Source organism: Idiotropiscis lumnitzeri, chromosome 18 (genome assembly GCF_059441095.1).
Source record: "Idiotropiscis lumnitzeri isolate Australia: NSW breed Sydney's pygmy pipehorse chromosome 18, RoL_Ilum_1.0, whole genome shotgun sequence".
NCBI lineage: Eukaryota > Metazoa > Chordata > Actinopteri > Syngnathiformes > Syngnathidae > Idiotropiscis > Idiotropiscis lumnitzeri.
The window spans coordinates 11,105,617-11,124,101 of NC_142408.1; the positions used below are offsets into that span (position 1 = coordinate 11,105,617).

At 44.5% G+C, this 18,485-nt stretch overlaps 1 protein-coding gene across 4 annotated transcripts; it reads right to left on the reverse strand.

The window, feature by feature from the left end:
• Positions 1-1,008: 1,008 nt before the first annotated feature.
• camk2b2 (calcium/calmodulin-dependent protein kinase (CaM kinase) II beta 2) lies at positions 1,009-18,396 on the reverse strand. Of its 4 annotated transcripts, XM_088281764.1 has the most exons (21): positions 18,211-18,396; positions 17,099-17,193; positions 16,144-16,203; positions 15,849-15,903; positions 15,320-15,385; positions 13,427-13,499; positions 11,671-11,773; positions 11,520-11,603; positions 11,347-11,441; positions 11,148-11,270; positions 10,690-10,773; positions 10,579-10,621; positions 9,978-10,049; positions 8,538-8,575; positions 6,106-6,186; positions 5,427-5,480; positions 5,206-5,254; positions 4,191-4,266; positions 3,828-3,922; positions 3,145-3,381; positions 1,009-2,413 (listed from the first exon to the last, which is right to left on the reverse strand). In XM_088281764.1, exons 1-20 carry the CDS (start codon positions 18,273-18,275, stop codon positions 3,146-3,148), a joined length of 1,647 nt encoding a protein of 548 aa, XP_088137890.1. In that variant the 5' UTR covers positions 18,276-18,396; the 3' UTR covers positions 1,009-2,413; position 3,145. The 4 variants fall into 4 exon arrangements, with proteins under 4 accessions (XP_088137890.1, XP_088137888.1, XP_088137887.1 ...); XM_088281762.1 differs by lacking the exons at positions 5,427-5,480; positions 6,106-6,186; XM_088281761.1 differs by lacking the exons at positions 5,427-5,480; positions 6,106-6,186 and having other exon boundaries at positions 11,347-11,603.
• Positions 18,397-18,485: the final 89 nt, after the last annotated feature.

The window sequence follows — 18,485 nt, forward strand, 5'->3', positions numbered from 1 at the left end:
GGCTCCGAGATGAGAGGGGCTCCAAGGACAGGGCTGACATTTGGCCTGAGGCTAATGACAAAATGACATTTTTTTACTAACAAGCTCAGGAAACTGAAATTCGATCGGTCGCCGTTTTAGACAACAGAACCGACAATTCCGGTAATATTATTTTGCTTCCCTCCCTGCTGTGACGTAGACGCTGAACAAGATAAGAATAACAAGCCGAGCTCCAAAAAGGGGGGTGTGCCAATTTGTCGGAAATCTCATCACAAAAAAGGCCTTTGAGTAGTCATTTAGTGGGGCGCATTTTAGTACTGATGTCATTTTTACATGTAAACCTATTATATAGATGCCAATGTTAAACTCATCTAAGTGTCTCTTGGATGATGGTGTCCCTTCACTAGTTCCAAATATTTTGGTTGTCTCCTTCAGCTACATGAGAGGGTCAAAAATTTGCAAGATCCTAATCTTAATCATGCAATACAGCTATACCAGAACCACAACTATTATGTGTCAATCAAAAGTGTCTTTGCTGCTATTATTGGACTTCTTGACATTGTGCATGTGTTCATAATCTCGAGCCATCTTAGTGAAAGTCTCCGATACGTAGTTTCGTTAAGGGTAACAAAAGTTTAATTGTAGGTGAAATTAATTAAAGGAGAAAAAAAGCAGCACATCAAGTGCATCTTAAAGTCAACACATGGTGTAAATTTGGCTTTTTAACTGTTTGGTGTTTTTGTGTGAGTTTGAAATTTAACATCTGCTGTAGGCAATGTGTGACAACTCGGCTAATTTACATGGAACTGGAACCGAGTATCTCTGCAATGAGGATTGTCCACAAATATTTGGTTAACATCTCAAGGCTAATGCACAAGCATAATTGGGCACGTGAAGTGCTGCATCCACCAGTAAAAACACAACATTCTGACAGATGCTCAATGAGGGCTCGCTGCAGCTGCTCGCCTCATCGCAATTTTTTTTTTAACTGTCATAATTGGGGTACTGAAAACAAAACAAGTCAAAACACTTGGGGAATGTGCGAAAATTGTAAAACAAAAAACAAGTCATGCCTCTTTTAGGACTTCTTGGTCCAAAAGAAAGGAATGACTAAAATCTATTTTTAAACAGCAAAGCAATGTGGGTGATGTTTTACTTTTACAAGGATCCTCCGAATGCGGTTCTTGCTTGAATACTTGTTCTTCATGCACACAAACGGCAACAAAGTTTATCAGCAGCAGCAGCTTGCTCCAAAAAGACAACTTCATGCACTTCAACTCACTCACACAAAGACAGGTGGACGGACTGCCAACATGGTGACAACGCCACACATGTGGAGTGGAGAAGGTTCCATCACAGCAGCCGTGCAGGAGGAGGAGCCATGCTGGTCACAGGATACATCATAGTGGCTATATCCCAGCGTGTCAGCCATATTGAATGTGGAAAACATATACAGTCAGTAAACAATGAGAGAAGGTTTTAGTCCCAAGATAATGTTCTCACCCCAAGGGAAGGTGTAGTCTACTTTTCGCATCACCAGGGAACTTTGTCGTCGCAAGAGAATGATCTAGTAGTCATGAGTGAAGGTTTTTGTCCTAAGAGTAGTTTCTTGTCCTCTGAGAAGGTTGTGGTCCAGGGGGAAGATTTTCATCCCAAGGGAAGGTTATATGTAGTCCAGGAGAAATTGCAGTCCAGAGGTAAATTTCTCATTCCAAGAGAAGGTAGTAGTCTCTAGAGAATTGTCTAGTCCCAAAGGAAGGTTTTAGTACAGAGAGAAGGTACTAGTCCTGAGAGAGAAGGTTCTTATCATAGGATAAAGTTTTGGAAGAGAGAAGGTTTCAATCTCAAGTCAGGTCTATAATGGTCTAGTACAAAATGAAGTTTCTTGTCCCAAGTGAAGGTTCAAGTCCTGAGACAAAGTTGCATACACAAAAGACATTTTTCCGGTCAAAGATGAAATGAAGTGGTAGGCTTGAGATAAATATTCTCATCCCGAGTGAAGGTCATAGTCCAGGGAGAAGGTTCTCGACCTGAGAGAAGTTCTAGTCCAGGGAGAATCGTCAAGTCCTAAAATAATGCTCTCGTACAAAATAAAGGTTCTTCCCAAGTGAAGGTCGAGTCCCAAAAGAAGGTTGCGATAGAGAGTAAATTCAAGTCCCTCTGATCACTCCACTTTTCCACATTCAATATGGCGTCTTCGTGGGTATATAAACGCACAGGAGCACCACCAAGCGGCGTAAACCTCAGCAAGTCCGGGGGGGCGGGGCTAATCTGGGCGGGGGTGAGGCACCACAGTCAAGTGGAGGTGGCGAGGAGGGTCCAGTGTGGCTTGTCGGTCAGAAGCATCCAATCTGAAAGAGACATCCAGTGGGTGTCGAGGCGTGGGCCCGAAAGGTTCCGCCCACCCACTGCTCTTCGTCTCCAAAATGTGACGCTGAGGAGCACAGAAAGGGAAAAAGACATTGTCAGGCCACTGCACACAGGCGGTGTTGGAACCCCAAACTGGAAGACAGTGTGAGTATAAACTTGGGCACCCGAGACTTGCTGGTCACGCCCCTTTTTGAAAGGGACCAAAATGCAATTTAGAAATGTTGAATCTACGTCACCACGTATGAAATCATCTGAATGTGCAAAGCTGCAAGGGCTGCGCTAACGCGCGATTCAGATCCTGTTGTAACTAGATCAGTCATACGATTAAAATTCACAGCCTAAAAATTAATCATAATTAATTGCAATTTGAACATTTGCCATATTTTATAAAAAAAATTTATTTGAATTCCCCACCCGAGGGTCCAACCTGCTTTTCTTTCATGTTTACATTTACACATGTGTCCACTAGGGTTGAACGATTTTAGGATTTCGATTTCATTTGCCATTTTCTTCACAATGTACATTTACAACATTTACAAAAATGACAGAAAATGCCATTATACCATTCAAAACAATAAAAGCAATTAGTGTAAAAACGCAAGGACAGGAAAGATGATTTGTGAGGGATTTTTCAAATGGTTATAAGTGGTTCAAGTAAGGCAAGATCTACTTATTGAAGGTGATTGAAAAAAATAACCAACTAATCACCCTCCCTCCCAAAAAAAACAAAAAACAAAAACTGGTGTAAACGCAAAGTCAGTGTAAACGATGCGTGACAGACAGAATGTGGGGTACCTCAGGCTTGCAGCGGTGTAGCGTGCGCTCCGGAGCAGTGAAAGTGGACGTTGTGCCAGCGTCCGTCGCGGCGCTGCCACACCCTGGTCTCCTCCGATTGGCTGGAGCGCGGGCGACCGCCGGCATCCACAAACTGCGTCAGGCGGATGTACGCCATGCAGGCTGCGTCCTCGCCCATCATGTGAACGTGCGGGTTGAGGATGGTCGTGTGGATGGGCTTCACCTTCTTCGACAGCTCTGATGGCAGATGCGCAGGATTGTTATGCTTCAGAGCAACGATTGTCATGATCGCCGATGATTACGAGCGTGGCATTAAATTGTTTCCATTGTCATTACAGTTCTATTAAATTTGTATTATGTTCCATGGTTATACTCTTGCTATAATCATTGCGTTTGATTGTCATGGTTGTTGTTTTTGACGTCAATGATTTTTCTGTTCCAATTTAGGATTGTTGTAATCTCTGTTTCAATGTTCCAATTCTTACGTTTGATGAGACAAGCATGAGATGCGTTTGATTTGTTATGTTTGTCAAAGCCCAAGTGTAGTCTGATTTTTACGTTAGTTGTATTCGTGTGCATTCGTCATAGTCATCAAACTGGAGGACAAAGTTGCGTTTGTTAGTTACGGTTGTGGGTACACTGCGCACAGTTTTGTTTGAGTGATTGTGGTGTTTGCTACTCACGGTTGTCAAAGTAGAAGCGGTGGAAGTCCATGCCCTCCACGAGGTTGCCGAGACCTTCGGGCTCGAAGGACGTCAGGCCAGGGTCGCAAATCTTTCTGCAGACGCACACAAAGAATCCATAGAATGAAGAACAGCAGCAGCATTAACATCCATCTAGTGGTGCATTCTTATGTTCACGTTTTTATGGCGATTTACGTGACTTTGGACGTGGCACAAAGAGTCCCATCTATTCATAAAGCCGGCCTGTAATTACTCCGTAATCTTCTGAACACAAATACATTTGCACATCAATCCCGTTGATGCTTCTTTGCTAATGGCGCGCCAATCCCCTCCGCCACCACTCCCCGCAACCTCACGACTCACACGTAGGCCTCAAAGTCGCCGTTGTTGACGGCTTCGATCAGCTGCTCCGTCATCTTGATGATCTCCTGCTTGCGAGCTGCAAAAGCACAGAAAAGAACAACATGAAGCTGAAGATGATGAGATTAGACCATTGATTAGCATTACTTTGAGGAAATGAAAAGACTCGCTTCACCAAATAAGAGTCAGAGTGTGCTTGCTTCAAGTTGTTCATTTGTCACTCCCATCTAAAGTTAAACTGAAAATTCTATATTGGGCCATACGTTCAAGCAGCAAAATGTTCACCCAACGGATAAAACAAAAGTCAGCTAGCTTAATGCTAACAGATAACATGAAACGCCATCGACATTTTCATGCAAATTCACACTAACGTTACGGTAATTATAATACCCCAAACCAGGGGTGGGCAAACTTTTTGATTGGCGGGCCACAATGGGTTCTAAAATTTGACAAGAGGGGCCAGACCAGGAGCAGATGGTTAGAGTGTTTTGGTAACCTCACCTCATTGGAGAACAAAAATACAATTAATTTTAAATGAAAGTGAACAAAAGCATGACAACAATATATATGTCTTTGAAAAACCACAGTATTTAGAAAATAAAACATTAAGGTTTATTCATTTAATTTTTTTCAAATTCGGCAGGCCAGATTAAAGCATTTAACGGGCCTCATGTGGCCCCCAGGCCGGAGTTTGCCCACACCTGCCCCAGAAAATGGCACCTTTCCACGCACATATCAGCAACACAGAAACAGAAAGAGCGCATAAGCATCACGTCTGCTCAGTGCTGCCCCCCATGTTGTGGTACAACATGGCATTGCGCCAAATATGCGCAAATCGAAATTGGGACTTGCCTGTGTCTTCTTGAATGTAAAACTTCATCGACAATCGTTTTTTACAAAATTATATCATTGCAAGTAGGGCAACAGTGTATATTCTAATCATTCATTTTGCTTCTTGTGCTTGCAAAAGACAAAAACTGTCATGTCTCGGATGTAGTTATAGCGTAGCATCTTTTACCTTTCACATCTTCATCCTCGATCGTTGTGTTGCTGCTGTCTGATGATTCCTGCAAGCAAGGCACTTGTTAACGAGGACATGAACGCTTACACGCGCTGTACAACAAAAAAGTCTCTCCAAATGACGACATAGCGAGCGAACAAGTAAGCGAGGGCACAAATCCTGAAAAAAAAGTCCTCGCAGACACACAAAAAAATGTTGAACGGCGAGTACGAAATGACGGGAAGATGCTTGAACCAGTCTACCAGATTATGGATTACGGTAGTCTGAGGCTCCTGGAGGAGCGATGACCAGAAAAAGGAAGATGAAGAGTAACAGTGCGGAGCGTTGTGATAAATTGTAAAGAGGGTGAAATGAGTGACAGATTAATTTGAATGAGGAAGGAGGACTGATTAGTCATGCTAATCCAAATGCTAATGAACATAAAGTATGACTGGATAATGACTTGTCACATGGGTGACCTGCTGCTCACGACCACACCTGGGGGTAATTCAGAGTGTTCAATCAACCTGCCATGCACGTTTTCAGAATGTGGGAGGAAACCGGAGTACCCGGACAAAACTCATGCAGGCACGGGGGAGAACATGCAAACTCCAAACAGGAAGACCGAAGCCGGAATCAAACCCACGACCTCTGGATTGCGAGGCCATCGTTCTAACCAGTCACCACCGTGCCGCCTACAAAAATACGCAACGCGGATTTATACTGTCGCGCGCGCATTGACGCTTACATGCACTTAAGTGCACATTCAGACACGCACACGCCATCACAAGCGCTAATACACGCGCACTTTGGCATAAAGTACAAACACATTGAATTAAATACTCAAAAGCCCACACTGATACGCACTTAAACTCTCTCCCACATTCTCAGACTGGCTCACACACGCACAGGGCAAACCAGTGCAGCAGATGTGACCGAGTTTCTGCTGACTGTGGTTGTGTTGGTGTTATTTTTGTTGTTGTTCCTGCAATTGCGGCTCTGCGGGAAACACAAAAAAAAAAACTCGACGAGCTGGCATCCATACCAGGTGTTCTGAAATTCCTTCCTACCGTTTGGGAAAGCCTACCAATGCGTTGGAGATTTTGCAGGAAGTTTGGAACTTTTTGTCCGACCTGTCGTTTGTACGATTAAAAGCCGTGGGTAAGAAACCCAAACAAAAATAAAAGAGAAAAATCTATAGTGCCAATGTTAGGCTGCAAGTTCGCATTCTTACTCATAAATATTGAGTTCAAGTCATGTAACATACATTTAAGTCATGTGACTCAAAGCCTCTTTCACGCAAGCGCCTTTTTGCATGTCACGAAAACAACAAAAGTGAAGTCTTATATGCACGCCGGGTCACTATTTGGCGATGGCAATTTAAAAACAATGACATGCTTCATTAGCATATACTGAACGTGATTTGAAATCATGTTACTTTCCGTATGTAAATCATGTGACTCTCACACAAGACTCCAGTAAAGCAGCGCGCATGTGTGTGTGTGTCCTGATGATGTAACGCTAGATTAATCATCTGGACGCAAATAATCTGAGATTAGCACCACTATTCAAAGGTTGCGTGGTGTGGGGGATGCCAAGGGCTGGGGTCTGATTTTGGCTCGATGGGAGGATGAAGCTAAAGGAGGGCAGATGAGAAGAAGAAGATGAAGGTTAATGAAAGACAGGAACAGAATTCCCAATTGGACGGAGGAAAGTGTGTCACCTTATTGCAGCACGCTACAAATAAACCACCTTCAAATTCCACATGGAATAATATATGTGTCTGTGTCAAAAAGTGGGAGTCTCAACGAGTGTGTGTAGAGGCCAAATCTGTTTGTGTGTGTTTGTCAAATTATGTGTCAAAATGGGTATGTTCATGTGTGTGAGTCTCAAAACATGTGTGCCAAAGTGTGTAAATGTGCATGTGAAAGTGTTTTAAAACTGTGTGTCAAAATTTGTAGGTGTGTGCAGGTGTGTGTAAGTGTGTGTAAGTGTGTAAATATGCGTGTATGTGTGTGCTATGTATGGCAAATTTTGCGCGTGTGTGTGTCTGTGTGTCAAAGTGTGCATGTCAAAATATGTAGGCGAAATTGTGTGCGTATGAGAAAGGATGGGTCAAATTGTGTGTGTGCGATCGCGCGTGTGTGTGTGAGTGAGGAAAACGATGTGAGCCCAAAAAGGTGTTGGTGGACCGAGGGACCAAGTTGAAAAATTGAAAGCTTTTAGTACCAAGAAGTTCAGGTAGCAAGAAATCCGTTTGTTGAACTTGATTTGAAAGGGCGACAAGACTGAGGAAATTTTGTTGCGGGGCAATTTAGATGAAGACCTTGTTCAGGGAGTGGCACCGGAAGCACTTTTTATCGATAAAAAACAAAACACGAACGACTCGGTTTCTTCACCTTTTTTGGCGCCCCAATTCCGAGTGGAGGTACTTCAATTTGAGTAACCGAGTAACGAGTGTGATCCGATACTTCGGCAATGAGTTCAGAAGAACAAAGCACAAGCTTTCTTTTTGACCAGCTCCAATTTCAAAATGTTATCGGTCCAGTACAAGAATTGTCATTATCCACACCGCTTTTCCTGTGCAGGGTCACGGGAAGGTGCCGGAGCCGATCCCAGCTGACTACGGGCGTGAGGCGCACGACACTCTGAATTGGTCGCCAGCCAGTCACAGGGCAGAAATAGACACCGTCACCGAGTGGGAACTGAGTCAGGCTAATGTACGGTACGAGAATTGATTTAGATTCTTTTTGCGGCCGTTGACTTAAAAAAAAAATAAATAAATAAATACACAAAGCTTTTTGGTTTAAGGGAAATAAAGCAAAAGGTTCACCTTGTTACAATTAAAGGTTAAAAAAGCAGTTAAAATTTCAAATTGTAATTTTAAGGCCATATACAATACAATACAACTTTATTTGTACACCAACCAGCCTCCCCCACCGCCCCCCCCCCCCACACACACACACAAGTAGGGATGCAACAATGGATTTATAAATGATTAACCTGTTGATTAGTTTTTCGATTAATTGATGAATCTGAATTGGAAAACATGACATTATTTCAATATAACGGCAGAAAATGCACACAAAAGGTTATGAATCAGTTATTGGTTTGATTTGTCAGAAAATTGGCAAAACCGTTGATGGCTGTTTTCCAAAGTATAAAAGCTGATGTTTGCTAATGTTTAATTTTGAGAGAACTCCAAGATAATAAGTCTGGTTTCATGGAGGAAGACGCAGACTGCAGAGATCAGTTCTAATGACTCATCTATGATCAAAATCGTTGTTGCTTATTTGATCGATGAGCAGTCAATGACTCGTCGCACCTGCGGAAGCCGTGCGTCGTCCTACCTTGGCGTCGGCCTTCTTGTTGAGGAGGCTCTTGGCTGCTGCGGAGAGGCAAAAGGACACACCCTCAGCGGGGAGCGTGCACATGGCGCACCCAGTTTGCACCTTAGTCGCCCGGCTGCCGCACACGCACACGCCAAGTGTCCATCTCTGCACATCAGTGGCGCTCTTTAAAATAAAAATTAAAAAAAGGAGAGAGAGAGAGAGAGAATCCCTCCCCCCTGATCTCCTCCCTCACATGAAAGCAGCGCTCAAGCACGCACATGAAAGATCCTGGCGTCACATGATGTGAGATCAGCGCCAGGATCAGCAGGAAGTCATTTGCCGTATAATCCCAAATCGTGCCGCCACACTCAAAGTAAGATGACAGCAGCCCCCGTCCAGTTTGTTTGGACAAAAAAAAAAAGATTGAGTAAAAAAGTCAGTTTGTTTGCTTAGAAAAAAAAAGAGTTTGGATTAAAGAGCCACTTTGCAAACCAAAAGAGTTTGATCGCAAAGATTTTTTTAATCTATCAAAAGAGTAAGTGTTTTAAAACATTTGCCTACAAAAAGAGTGAGTTTTACGACACAGATTACAAAAGTGAGTTTTTCCATACAGACTTGAGGTTTTTTTTTGTGTGTAACTGTCAATGTGACCGATTTGACAGTTATGTAAATTTGTTTCGTATTTTTCTGAATACAAAAAGATTTTAATTCATTTTAAGTTAAATATAAATGAAGGTAAATACAAGAGAATAAGTGATATAAACAGATTATGTTGAAATCAAGTGCTTGTTCACAAAAAGTGGGTTCTTTTTGTAAAATACTTTGTGCACACAGCACGTTTGTTTATCAGACACCTCATCTGGCTCTTCTCAACGTGGAGGAGCAGCGGCTCGCTTCTGAGCACCTCCCGGATGACCGAGCTTCTCAACCCTACCTCGAAGGGAGAGCCCCGAAACCCTGCCGAGGAAACTCATTTCGGCCGCTTGTCACCGTGATCTTGTTCTTTCCGTCTCGACCCACAGCTTGTGGCCAAAGGTGAGGGTAGGATCGTAGATCGACACGTAAATTGAGAGCGACGCAGGTTTTTATCCCAGCCACAGAAAAGTGGACCAGCTTTACACCCTCAGCAGGGTACTCGAGAGTGAATGTGAGATCGCTCGACCATCCTACATGCGCTTTGTAGACTCGGAGAAAGTATTTGAAAATGTTTGGTTTGGTTTGCATTGCACGACTGCCCGTCACAGCTTTCACGCCAACGACCACTTGTAAGTCTCCGCGCATTGCAATTTGTGATCATGGTCAGGAGGCTGCGGTGAAGGTGGAGCCCGCTTACCTTGGTAAGCGCAAGGGTCACGAAAGGCAGCGTCGGCAATGGCACAGAAAGGAAGGAGGAGGAGGAGACAAAAGGTTAGACGAGGACGACCGGGAGCATGACAGCAACGAAGCCGCGGTCCGGACCTTGTTCGACGATGACGCCGCTACTCGCCGGCACATTGCTGACCGACGCCGGCGCCGTAGTCTGACGGCCAACTGGAAGGACACAACAGGACCAGGATCAAAGTGGCGCACGCACGCGCAAGGCCTCTAGGGGGCGCAAAACCATAAAAAGTCATTGAGTAACTAACATGGGCTAGTCAAGTGGACTCATTTCTTGCATTCAATCAGTGGTAAATTGTGTCATGATTTTTTGTAAAGAATCTAATTAAATTATTGCTATCCATCCAGCCATTATCTGAACCGCTCCTCCTCACAAGGGTCGCGGGCGTGCTGGAGTCTATCCCAGCTGTCCTCTGCAGTAGGTGGGGTACACCCTGAACTGGTTGCCAGATAATCGCAGGGCACGCACGGGGAGAACATGCAAAAGGCACATAGGAAAGCCGGAATCAAACCCTGCACCTCTGCATTGTGAGGCGGATATGCTAACCATTCGCTCACCGTGCCGCATATTAGAACATACGTACGAAGTAAATCACCGCATATATTCATGATGAATAATACATATTGACCGTAAGAATTGCAACACTCAAATTAAAACATGTATGTAAATCTCATGTCTCACCCGAGAAGTTCCGAGAGACCAGCATGGTGGTCAAGATGGCGCCCTGCCCATGGGAGGAAGATGAGAATGTTGCAAGGTTGCAAGGTTGACGCTGTGTGCTTGATTGGTCACCTTCAACTTCCTCCTGGCGTTGAACTTCTTCAAGCATTCCACCGTCTCCTGCCGGTGCATCATGGAAGCCACCGTGGAACGTTGCTGTCGACACATGATCGGCGTCAGCGCGCCAACAACCGACAACTACTTTGTCTGCTTGTCACCAACCACGAACTAGCAACTAGTAGCTGTCAGTCCCAAGAAGTGAACTTCTTTCGATCATTGCGCAACTAGTACCAAATGAGTGTTCTGAATTAAAACACTACTTCTTCTACCAATATGGCTACTACTTCTATTACTAGTACCATCACTAACACAACTACTGCAACCACTACTACGACTACTTTTAATTTGAACTAGTATTTTAACTATGAAGACCACTAATACCACTACTTCTAATTCTGCTATTTAGATTTCTCAACAATCAGCTAATATGTTTACTACGAGCACTCATTCAAAAACTACTGCATACGTACGCAGACCCACGGGTGCTTGAGGGTCTCCTGGGCCGTGATCCTCTTGGCCGGTTTGATGGTCAACATTTGGTTGATCAGATTTTTTGCTTCAGGCGTGACCGTGTCCCACTCCGGAGACGGGAACTACGCACACGCATGCAAGCACTCGTGTTACAGGAGCGACTATGAGGAGGTCACCGAGGTCACGGTGAAGGCTCACATCGTAGGTTCCCGCTTTGATCTGCTGGTAGAGTTTGTGCTGGTCTTCGTCCCAAAAGAGAGGGTAGCCCACCAGGAGGATGTACAGGATCACACCTGCGCACACACACACGCACACGTCAAGCAGCAAGAAAGAACCGCTCCCGGCCGTGTCGCCGTCAACGCGGCTCTCACCACACGCCCAGATGTCCACCGGCTTCCCGTATGCTTCCTTCCTCAGCAGCTCCGGAGACAAATAGCCCGGCGTGCCCGCAAAGCCTAAACACACAACACACAGACATCACGACGGCGAGCGCAAAACGGCAAGTGGGCGTGCACGACATACCGAACCAGGCCTGCTGGTCTCCTTGCACCTCGATGGCTAGCCCGAAGTCGGCCAGCTTCACCGCCGCGTTCTTACACTTGCTGGCCAGCAGAAGATTCTCAGGCTGCACCACAACACAAACGGCACAAGCGTCACAACCTGCTCTTACCATACAACACAAGGCACAAACACGCTGCTAATGACACACAACTACAACGCACAACTACGGACACACTACTAGAATGCACAACAAAGAATACACAGGTAACAAACTCTTCCCTAAGAGATCTCGACTAAGATAGTACACGTCTATGCACACACTAGTAGAAAACATTTTCAGAAGGCCACACACCTATAGGTCACATTCCTGTGGTTACACAAATAAGACGACACACGACTAAAACACACTAGAAAGCAGACAGAACAACCAGAAACTACTAAGCACACACAATTAGAACAAACCACTCCAAAGTTACACTTTACTAATTCACACTAGCAGAAAACAATACCAGAGGCGCACACCACTTTGGACAGACAACTGTCACCTTTGCTGAGCATTATGCTAGATGCTTATTTGTGCCACTAGTCAACAAAAGACAGAATTTAATTAGAGCTTTAATTAAAACTTCCTATGAGGAAGGACAAACCACACACTGTACATATATTTAGCAAGGCAACACGTTTCAAAGAAACAAAAACACTTTACAGCAAATAAAGCCAACACTAGGGACCAATTAGCAATTAGCTCATGTTAGCATTACAATTAGAAGCTAGGAGAGCTTGCTCACAAATGAACATAAGACTGCAACACTACTAAAGACACAGTATTACAATCCTCAAATACAAGAAGATCTTTTAATTGCAGTGCTTTACGTGAGGAGCTAATTAGGTAAACAAAACTAATAGCTGAATTTAATGAAAACTTTAATTACAACCACCTGTAAGAGGATGCATGAGGGATAACAAACTGCTTATGTAAATTAATCTCACTCCAGTTTGGCTGAAACGCAAACATCATTTAGAGCAAATGAAGCTAGCGGCCAACAAGCAAATGTTAGCATTGGAACAGCCAGCTCACAAACCAAACCCAACATTTCTGCTCCAAGTTTTAACAATTCACATGCTAACGGCAACAGCTTCTCAGAGACTCAGGACTTTAGCAGCTATTTAGTCAAGCATAATATAAAGAGACACAAAAGAGTCCATAGAATTTTGTACCACTTTACACGTTCACGTCACTAATATGTGTGCGATGTTATCAATAGGGAAGCGATATCACAACTGACAACTCTTGGTACCTGGATTTACAAGCGACCCAACTTGGTAGATTTATTTATTTATTTGTGTTCCAAGCAAAAAAGTGACTTTTATGAGCCATCTTCAGATACAACAAGCAGCAAATCTGAAGCTTGCTCATATGTTTTGATAAAGCGAGAAAAAAAATGGAGCAATCATGCGATGCCCTCGCATAGGGGCAAGGAGAGACACAAACACAAAATATGCCAACACTGACAAGGTGCTGTTGTCGACCACAACTCACACCCTGACCTTCACAAGCACACTAACTAGTCGTCGTATTTTGTTTCACGGCGTAAAACGCATACCAAAAAAAATTTTATGGTTTCAAAATCTTTGGTAGATTGAGCTAAGAGCTTGTTGACACAACAAATTCAACTGTGTGGCTATGCCAAATTGCAGAGTGGAGCAAGCGACGGCAAACAGTTCCTCACTCACCAGTCAGTCTGTGTGTGACGTGATGTGTCAAGCGACCACTCACCTTGAGGTCTCGGTGGACCACGCCCATCTGATGGCAGTGAAGCACCGCCTCCAGGATCTGCTGGATGCAATGGCTGCATGCAGACAGCAGGGGGCAGAGGGTTAGTCAAGCACGGGCGCCATCAGCCAAGTGAAAGTGTGCGCGTGGGTGTGTGGTCGGGGGTACTTTTGTGCATTGGTGAGTATGTGTGCTAAGTTTGTGTAAATATCTATTTTTGTGCTTTCTATGCTGCGTGTTTTGTGAGAGTGTACATGCGAGTTTGTGTATCTGTTTTGAATGTGTGTATCTTGCACCCTCTTTAATCCTTAAACGTACAGTTACACCCAATTTCGTGTGAAATTTTGGTCGGAGGATTCTTTTCATGCAATTCAGGGGAGTTAATTAGCGCCAAAACACGGCAGATTCAAACCAAAATGACCATGTTCAAATTCGGTCATGGGTCCTTGAGACTTTTTTGTGCATCCTGTTATTTTGTTTTTAAATTTCCCAGGCGGCGCCACTGCGTGAGTTTGGCAGGGCTGCATTTTGGTAGCCCTAAAAATCATATTGGTGTGTTATAAATTAAGCAGGGCTTGCAAACACAGATGGAAAAGCGAGAGGAATGTGTCAGGGACAGAGACGCAAGTGCTAACACACGAAAACGGGCACAAATGGTTAACTTTAATTTATGTGCTGACACTGAGAAGAGAAGACGAAACGAGGGAGAAAAATTAATCAGAAACATTCTCTGCTATTTTTGTGCTGCATATCCACCATGAATATGGTGGTCAATTTATTAGGTACACCTGCACAATAGCTGACAATGAGCAAACGAGTAGGAACAGTTCTGATTATATTGAATGCATCATAACATAGGTAAGGATATTGTTGAATCAATACCTTTGATTGTTGTTATTATTATTATCGTATCGTTGTAAAACAGGATTTTTATTCCCAAACAATCGGCCACTTTACTTCCTCTGTTCAAACACAAACAAATCAAATTGCATAACTCTTGGAGCAATTGAATATTGGAACACAAACGGTGGAGCAACACATGGAGACAGATAAGATGACAGTACTCACGGGCGAAAAAATAACTAAATGTACAATTTACTAAGGAAGTGTAACTGCCTCCTTTTTGTCAATCTATATATTTGTATTATACTGCCCTCAGGTGGCCAATGAGCGCACACCAGAACAATCTGCGCAGTCCATTTAATAGAATCAACAAAAAAAAATTTTTACGTACTTATAGTAGATTTAATTATACAATTACTGTATGTTTTTGTAAAGTTGACAACCAGGCCAGGAAAACCCCCGCCTATTGCCTGTAGACAGTTGCGATAGGAACCAGCACGTCACGACCCTCGTGCGGAGAAGCGGCTCAGATAATGGATGGATGCTATTTTTCTCTTATTAAAAATATTCTTCAAACATTTTTTTTCAACTAGACTAGGTGAAAGGCAAAACCAGTCATTTCAAAGGAGAAATATGTTCTAGTCAAAAGCATGTGGCCACATCGCTAATGGAAAAAGGGTTAACATGTTGTGCGAATTCAAAATTGGTCTTATGCTAATTGGCCTGCTCCAGCAGCTCTTAATCATCCTGGTGCAGATTTTGATGCGTTTTCAACCTCTCTGTATCTTTTCATATTTTATTTTTTGCCTCCTTGTCCTCCTCCCCCATCCTGGCTGGCTCACCAAGGGGAAAGCAACTGATTTAAATGCACCTCCTGAGGGATGAAGGCGTGGGCGGGAGCCATCTGTCTCTGTGTCTAGACAACGGAAAAAGTGCTCCACTACCATCATCATCCTTTTCAACGGTGTCACAGAGGTTGTCAGAACAAACAAACTGGACGACTGCAGAGGCACCCCCACAAAGGTGCGTGTGTGTGTGTCTTTGGGGGGCTACCTGGCATCTGCTTCGCTGTAGTACTCTCTCGCCACAATGTCCTCAAAGAGCTCGCCTCCTGTCACCCTGACAACGCACACACCAAGATGGTTATATCTGCACCCCTCCCACAAAACACACAAGGAAACACTCTTAAAGATGCAGATACAAACACACTCACACACACACACACAAGCACCGTACACACAAATGCACACAAATACGATAATATACACAAACCACACGCACCAGTATTAAAAAATACACAAATAAACACACTCGCACACAGCTTCCCACACACAATGCAAAAAGCACCACACAAGCACAAACAGGCACGCACGCACAGGGAGTGAGTGGAGGGGGATGTCCTACTGAGGGGGAAACCCCGACCGAATCGCTGACTGGGGCCGTGTTGCCATGGCGACTGACTCTGGCACTGCGGGTGAGTGTGCGCTAAAGCAGCAAAGGAGGAACGGGGTGGGTGGGGTGTTATGTAATGGGGGGCGGGGAGGGGGGGCATGGGGATGAAGAGGAGGAGGAAGGAACTCACAGATCAAAAAGGAGGTAGTGGAAGCCCTCCTCCGAGATGCTGTCATGGAGCCGCACTGCCGCAGCAACAAACACACACACACACACACACACACACACGCACACCCCTATTGGTGCAAAAGTGCGTAAATTCCACACCAACGTTTTACAGCGTATGATGACGCGGGACAGTCGGCGAGCTCACTGTCAGCTACGTGAGCTACGTATGCGCAAGTGACCTCAAGCGAACTTGTCGCATACATGACGCGTGATGTCATATTCTATCGCAATTGCCAAGCACGCATACAACTTCTGACCGATGTTGGAGTGTTTGAGCAGCCGGCAGATGCGAGCCTCCCGCTCCAGCTTCTGGTGATCTGCGCACACAAACGACATCAACAACACACGTCAACGACAATGACGAGGTCATTACGTCATCATTCGTAAGACGTCACATCAGGTTTGCCGAGAAGGAAACAGGTGAGGAAATGAAGGAAAGGAAAGGAGACAAGGCAAACAAAGTAAAGAAGGAAGGGTGGAACAAAGGCAAGGAAGAAGAAAACGAGAGGAGACAAGGAAGGAAGGAAGGCAAACAGAAGCAAGACGAAAAAACGGAGAGCAAAGGAAAGGACGGAGGAAACAATGAAGACGTGCAAGAAGGACACAAGAAGAGAGCAAAGGAAGCAAGTTGACGTGAATCCCGGAAGGAGAAGTCGAGTGTGGACGTTTGAGTACTGACATCGAGATTGTTGACCTTTCAACCCAGTAACAACAACGGCAACACTTTATTTGTGTGCTTGAAAACCAACCTTGAAACCTGAACCGTACTTCTCGTCTAAAACGCAATTTCAGGCTTGATTCGCTACTTTGAACTCTGAACTTGAAACCCCGCACCTTGTTTGAAGCCTTACCTTGAAAACCTAAATTTTGTTTGAAACCGTAACTTATCACTCCAATCTTGTCTTAAACGCCTGGCCATATCTTGAACCTCTAATTTGAAACCCAAACTCTTGTTCAAAGCGAAACCAAGACTTTAAAACTTTACTGCAAACCCTTGTTTAGAACCGTAACATGGTTTCAAATCATAACTTGAGACCCTAACTCTCGTTTGAAAGCCTAATCATGTTTTGAAGCACTAGCCCAAACTTCGTTTCACATCCTCTCTCTCTTCTCCGAAAGCATGATTTGAAACTCTTGTTCAGCACGGTCGAAACCCCAACTTGAAATCCTAACGCTGGTTTGAAACCTGACCTCGGGGCACTCTGGTCTCACCTCTGCCTGACAGCTTCTTGGTGTTGATGATCTTGGCGGCGTACTCTTGCCCCGAGCACACTTTGACGCAGCGGCGGACCACCGAAAAGGCTCCCCTGGCGAAGAAGCAAACGGGACAAGAAGACGGCTCAGCATTTCGTCTGTCAAAACGGCCACCCGGGGTTTTGACGCAGAGTGAATGAAGAGTTGGGAAGAACTGCTTTCATTATCATCTTTCACTGCTTCCCCACAAAACAAGTCATCCATCATTACCACATATGGATTTTTATATAGTTGACGCTTTGGTTGAAACCACTAATCAAATCCTCCTTATCCAGCCGTTTTTTGTCTTATTCAGAAATATCATTGTTCTCAAAGCAACAAGAACCTCTCAGCAGTCCTTGAATGCATCACGGCAGACACAGTGAGTGGGGCTTCACTTCTCCCTTACCTAGTTGGAGGGCAAAACCCCATGATGGCACAAATATGAAAGTGCAAAGATATTGCATGCTGAACAGCTAACGTGAACACACCTTCAAAACCTCATTTAAAACCATACTTTGAAACCCTAACGCTGACTTAAAACCCTCATCTGAAAACCTATGTCAGGTTTGAATCGCAAACTTGAAACCCTAACCCTCGCAGACCTTAAGCACAGCTTGAATCTCAAACTAGGACCTTGAAACCCGAACTGACATGATGACATCATCATGATGAGCCTCAAAGTAGTTAACTTTTTATTTTTTTTCCAGCTGGCTATAGTTCGCAAAACGTGAGCAGCTTGCTCGGATTGTTTGTTGTTTTTTCAAAGCCGATTGAAGAGCGATCGAGTGTTTGTTTTCAAATAAACCTCTGTAACAAATTTCAATAAACAACATACATACGTTCGTGCGTGATCAGACGTTAACACGCACACATACTAGTGTAGGAAAATACGAGGAAAATACGAAACAGAGTCACACGTGTCCCTGTGAAGTACCACACATGCCCACGCACATCCTGACGCTCACTTTTACAGGCTAAAGTGCGCTTTCACACAAGCACATCCACGCGTGAGTGTCATTGGGGTGGGTTGGGGGGGACCCCCAAATTTTTGGTGTTCGGGGAAAAACAAACGGCGAGTGTGTACGTACTTGCCTAGCTCCTCGCACAGCTGGTACTCGTCGGTGAAGCGCGTGCACGTGGTGGTGGTGGCCATTGTCCCGAGGGATGTTCGGTTTGTCGCTCCGGTTCTGAAAAGGACTCAAATGAATGCTGCGGGCGTCGCGTCGCACCGGACTGAAACACGTGCGCGCTCACGCATGCACGCACTCGTGGATGTGGGGACTTGGCTGGCTTTCTACGGGCACGCTCGGCTTTCCACGACTGCTGCATTTGTAACGAAGCACTTTACATAGATAATTTCAGA